Raw genomic sequence first — 6,089 nt, forward strand, 5'->3', positions numbered from 1 at the left:
CATATAAAACCTTCTGAAAATATTTATTTTTAAATTCAGAAATAAAACAATTTTGATTTTTGATTGCACTTCCTGTTAATACTTCCTCGTCATATCCTCACAAACCCTCTTATTAGTTATAACGTAACTCATACTACTTTAATATTGGTTATTGACTGATCCTTTATATATTCCTAGTCGATAGATGACTCCAAAGTAACACTCACAAACTATTCACAAAGACTCAGTATACATAATATACGCGGCGTCACGCTATTTGATGCTATTTGTTACGATGCAATGAGGATTGTAACGTTTTGTACAGTTTGCTTTACTGCTACAGATGACTTTATATTGAAGAGATCTGTGCACCACATGATCTGCCCCCGTAGACAAGTAGCAAAACGCTAACGCTAGCGCTAGCGCTACAAAATGTATGGATTTGACATTAGTATTCGCTAGCGAAGCGATGACTTATGTCAAATCGCATACATTTTGTAGCGCTAGCGTTAGCGTCAGCGTTAGCGCTTTGCCACTTGTCTACAGGCCCTGATCTCATACCATGTCTGTCGTTTCCAGGTGCGCGGTCTGCTGGGCCGCGTGTGGGCGCGGGACTCCAAGTCCAAGTCGTGCGAGAACCTGCACGTGCTGTAGCACGCGCCCGCCGAGCCCGTGGCCTGCTTCCCCTTCTTCGACTGCGCGCCCAACCTCGCCTAACTTCATACCTTACAACTTCGTACCGAACCTAACTTCATGGCGTCGAGCTTGGATAAAAAGACATATTAAGTATAGTCTCATTTCGTTTCGATGTGAAGTAACTACATAATTTTGGCTCATCTAACTAATGATTATACGAGTCGAGATTATATTATAAAGGTTAAAGAGCTATTATAATCCAGCATTACAGTAGCGACGTCACCTTTGTAGTAATAACCATAATTAATTATTTGTAACTTAATTATTATCCGAGCTCGACTATTACATAAACCGTTTAAGCAATTTACGTAGGACATTTAAATTTTGATGAACTTTATTATAATTATTATTTTGTGATTTTACGAGCAGTATTAACGCATTTATTGCTATTATTATATACAATTATTTTATTATAAATATTCGCTTAGGTAATAAAATTTGATTTATTGCTGCTGAAAGATTATAACGAGGAGGCATTTAAGGCTGGGCGCAAAATCACGGGCCGGCGTGTAAAATATAAGAGACAATGATTAAAAGGGTTTAAAATGATGATGATACATGTGTATAGAATAGACATACGACAAACTAAGTATGTGTAAGGTCAGCCGTTTGTAGGTAAATGAGAGTTGTCCAAGCGCGGCAAAGTATCGGGAATACTTTGTGGCGACTGCTCTTTGCGGTTGATGTTTGTTCAGTATTTTGAAGCGCATTTTACTACTATTGTGTATTTTATTCGTAGTATTAGTAATCTTAAGTATTTATGTGATCTCAATAATTTTTTAAATCGTTTCCCAAAAAATACTCATTACCAAAAATTATTGTGATATAATTTCAGAGTTCGGCTTTCAGACGGAGGAAGCAAAAATATGTAATTAATGTGTTTCAGAAATATTTCCTTTTTAAATTCCTACATAATAAATGAAATAACTAAAATTGTATCCTTAGCACAGTTGTCGTGCTGCGAAGTACTTTGCAGAGTCTGATCCAGAGAAACTGGATCAGGCATAACTAGCAATAATTTGCTACAATTTACATTACGCTAATATTTTATATACGAGTTAAATCCGCTGTTTATATCGAGTAATCTATGTAACATTCACATAACATGACGCAGTTTTTAGTCAAAATTTACTACAGTTCGACAAGGCTTTAAATAAACGTGGCGAGAAAAGGAACTTACGCTTCTATCATACAAAAACGTCATTTTTGACATGTGTTTAACAATTCTCCTTTACCAGCAGCGCCCCGTCCACATTAATTTAAAGCCTTGCACTATACAGCTAGATTATAAACGTAGACATCATATACCTACTGTATAATTTTAATGTAATTTAGATAATGTAAAATTTTTATTAGTGTGATCGTGGGGATGAGAGAACCTTCGTATGGCAGGTTAATGTCAGTATTCCTTAGATTTTATATTACTCCTTCCTAACTTTCACTATACCGTTACGTTCCCAAGCTTTTGTATCTAGATTTGTCGGACAAATTTGGAGTATAGAGTTTTCGAATACAAATAAATTTTAGTGACTATAACTAAATTGGGTCCATGGCTTCAGAAATTGAGCTAACGAATTAGGAATAGGTAGTTAGTGGCTTAGAGGACTCAGTGTACACTGTACGCATGATGGTGGAAAGACGAGGAGGAGTTGGCTGTGGGAACTATAAATAAAACCAATAAAATCTTACCACTTATCACAATTTATAAAGGTAAAAATATGGAAAGTTTTCCGATTAACACTTTGAAATTGTATGAGAATAACAGATTTTGCATTTGCGTGGTTGTCTGTTAAGTTGCAAAAGCCACTTGCCAGACAATGGCAACCAAACGCGAATGCATAGTAAATGTTTTTTCAGTAAGCGGGATTTTAAAATTCCCAGTATGTCAACTCCTAGAACGAGTATACAGATGGAACTGCTAATAAAAGTCCATCCAAGAAAATACTAAAAAGTATTAAAGTAAGACACAGGACACTAGAATGTAAGGATGGTACTATTGGGGTACATTTCTTGAATTTGGAATTATAGACAAAAATCGACCATGACAAGTAAAACATGTCATGATGTTACAAACTATTTAAAACGTTACGTTGTCTTTAATACGCTATGTGCACAATATTCTAATCTGCGTTTTACCATACTTCTTATGATCGATTCTGCGATTAGCCATATAAAAAGTATAGAAAATGTAACTCCCCTACTTATTAATACTACAGCCCAATATGAGCAATGTATTATAATATGTACAGTGTACACTTATAGTATCATCTTTGCTCAGTGTGTGTCGCGATACAGAGATGTAGCGGTCGTTAGTTTACGTTGTTTAGATCCCAATAATCCTAGAAATTATCAAACCAATTATGAAATTTTAGTGCCTGTTTAGTAAATATGTTAAGTCCCTCCAATATACCCGTTTGCCTTATGTTAGTTGATTTCGTAGCTGCGAGTGTCGACGACGCTAGATTAGGAACTGTAAGTATTAGTAGGACGAAATTATCTGAATTACTAGATGTATCGTTGAAATCTAAATGTATTTTAATATATCGATGTTCGTCATTCCAATGTTGTTGGAGCGATTTTAATCGGCAGCCAGAACCCACCGTCACAAATTGGACTCAATTGTGTTTCACACCAGCTTTTAACACGAAGATCAAAACAAGAAAATGGATCCTCAATAATTATATTTGTTTTCGAGACACAAGAATGCTGTTTTTACCACAAACATTAAAATCGCTTCATATAGTTTATAGATGTACTCGTAGTTGGAGTAAATGAGTGTGTAGTCACCCAACGAGTAACGCTTATGTAACCCCAGGGTCCAAACAGAACACCAATCTCACTTCGCCCTTGGACTGTCCTGGCCCATCGTAGCTTGCTAGTTCATACACCCTGATTTCCAATTGCAGAGAATAATACGACTCAGTAAGGGTGAAGCCAAACGAGCGTAATTTGTGAGTCGTGAGTCGCAGAATTTCGGTTCGGCAGAATTCTGCTGCATTCAGTTTCATACAAAAGTCCTGTTTTATTCACACGAGCGTAATTTTGTGAGTCATGATTTGTATGAAAATATATTTACGCGGCAGAAATTCTGCGACTCACAACTCATTTGGCTTCACCCTAAGGTACATAAGAATGCCAATTGGAACGTAATTTTTTTTTGCTGCAGTTGATACGTTCAACGTCAAGCATGAGCAATATGCAGCATAATGCGCTCTAGTGCTGCAATTGGAAAACAGGGATAGTTGCGTTTAGAATCATTAAAATAATGCTGCCATACCAATATTGTTAAAATGGCTAATTATATTCTTCCAAAACAGCTTAAATGACTTTGCATCTGCACTTGGAGTTTAATATTTACTTGAATTAATTATATCTATGCTAGAATGGTGATAGAATTCAGATGTATAAAATACCGTGAACAAATCAAGACAAGGTAATTCCTGCACCTAGTCTGAAGATTTTTTTCCGTATTCAAGTAATTAATATTGATCTCGAAGTCCAGGAGACCCGAGTCTGACTCCTCAACTAAATTTGAGCCTAATAATTATAATCCCATTGGACCATGTTAAGCAATATTTCTTTGTATTTTATAGTCCAATAGATTTTTCATGTATTGTAGGCGTAGCTTACCATAGACTTTTATATTAATATTGTAACGATATGAATATTTCAATCACATGACTAAATAGTATAAAACTACTCCCAGCCCTTTTAGGCTATACCTATTATTTATTAATATTTGGTACACTCCAATTATTCTTATTATTTAATCATGTGACTGATGTGTCTTCGGTGTGTCCATTACAAGATATTATGTGTTTAAAGTAACATATTATGTAACTCATGTAATTAAATATAGTAAATATATCACTAACGTGTGCTACCCAATAATTATGTAATAAATAAAATTACCTTATCTCAACAAACTAGTAAATGTTTTACAATGGATATGATATTTTTTCGAGATATTATTTTTGCACTTTTAAATTTATTTAATTTAGCACTGGACACAATTATAAAATATAAATAGCATTGGTAATTTCTTTAAAAAATCAGGATTATTTTGCCTCCATTATTAAACTCCACCTTTGTTGTAAATAATATTATACGTTAAAATTACAAAATATTTTCTTAGCTTCTAACTTTTATTTTCGTAATGAGCAGCTTTGACGCAAAATTAATAATTATTAAATTATTGATCAATAAATATTTCAATAGGTACCAAACCCTCGTTGACGTAGAATTAACCTAGAATTAATAAAATAACTTTGCCAATATCCACAAAAAATACTTTGCGGGCGCTGCTCTTTGCGGACTGCTCTCTGCGGTGATCGAACGCAAAAAATATATTTTTTTTTTCGATACTTTGAAAATATAAATAGCCTTAATATTCAATATCAGTAACAAGCTATTGCTGAACATATCTTTTAATGCACAATTTATTATCCGTAGAATGGTAGCGATACGTCCATTTTGTCAAGGTTTTTAGTGTTAATAGTCCGTACAGCCGCCGCCAGGGGAGCCACTGGTAAATTACAGAACGAGCCGTCTAAAATAAACGAAATTATTCTAAACTAGTTTAAACAAATCATTCAGCAAAGTTCTTTTTAAGACAAACAGCCGCAGTGATCACATAACTACATAAATTATATGACAAAGTCATCATTAAATTAAGGTTAAATAGCAATAATTCTGAGTGCAGTTGTAATTGACTCATTTTTGAGTAAACATTGAAATTTCTGTTAAAAATTAAAAATATTTATACTGATATATAAACTACTGGTGGTTCCCCCTGGAAATTTTGCGGTCGTTTAGATTTGATCTACGAATTTTGGGAATCACCAATTTAACATAGCACGAGTTTTGATGTTCATTTGTTGACAGTTATAGCAATTGCGTTGTAGTATATTGACATTTTATTAATTAATTATGATATTATGTAAAAGTTTTGAAATATATTCTGATGTTTCGTATATAAAAATACCGTGTTGTTTTATTTTTTATCCCGAAATTATAGAAGAAGAAGAAGAGAAGTTGAGAAGTTAAAAATTAAAAATGCATGAGTAAAAATAATTGTAAAAATAATACACTTTATTAGTACTAACCTATGTATAAACATTTTATCGTCTTAAAATATTTTAAAGGTTTTAATAAATAATAATATATAACAAGGTGTATTTAGATTCGGTGTAGTTATTTAAATACCGTCTGGCTATTGTTTTTGTACAAAAAAAGTATTTTTTTCTTGTACGCGTAAAAAACTATACATTTGATACGTTCAGTGTTTGTCACTGTTTAAGTACACTTAATCATATTAATTTAATTATCACAATATGTTTAATGACTAAATCTAAATTACTCTCGGGATAATTAAAAACTACTCGTCTCGTAATGTCAAAAAATCTCGACATTAT

At 33.4% G+C, this 6,089-nt stretch overlaps 1 protein-coding gene across 2 annotated transcripts in view; it reads left to right on the forward strand.

Annotated features, from left to right (window-relative positions):
* The window catches only part of LOC121728540 (leukocyte receptor cluster member 8 homolog), a 138,045-nt gene extending 137,049 nt beyond the window's left edge, over window positions 1-996 (forward strand). For both annotated transcript variants that reach the window (XM_042116712.1, XM_042116704.1), the window contains one exon: window positions 559-996. In XM_042116712.1, coding sequence (XP_041972646.1) covers window positions 559-633 — 75 coding nt within the window. In that variant the 3' untranslated portion in view covers window positions 634-996. The remainder of the gene's footprint in view (window positions 1-558) is intronic.
* The last annotated feature ends 5,093 nt before the right edge of the window (window positions 997-6,089 follow it).

Source organism: Aricia agestis, chromosome 1, assembly GCF_905147365.1.
Source record: "Aricia agestis chromosome 1, ilAriAges1.1, whole genome shotgun sequence".
NCBI classification, from domain to species: Eukaryota; Metazoa; Arthropoda; class Insecta; order Lepidoptera; family Lycaenidae; genus Aricia; species Aricia agestis.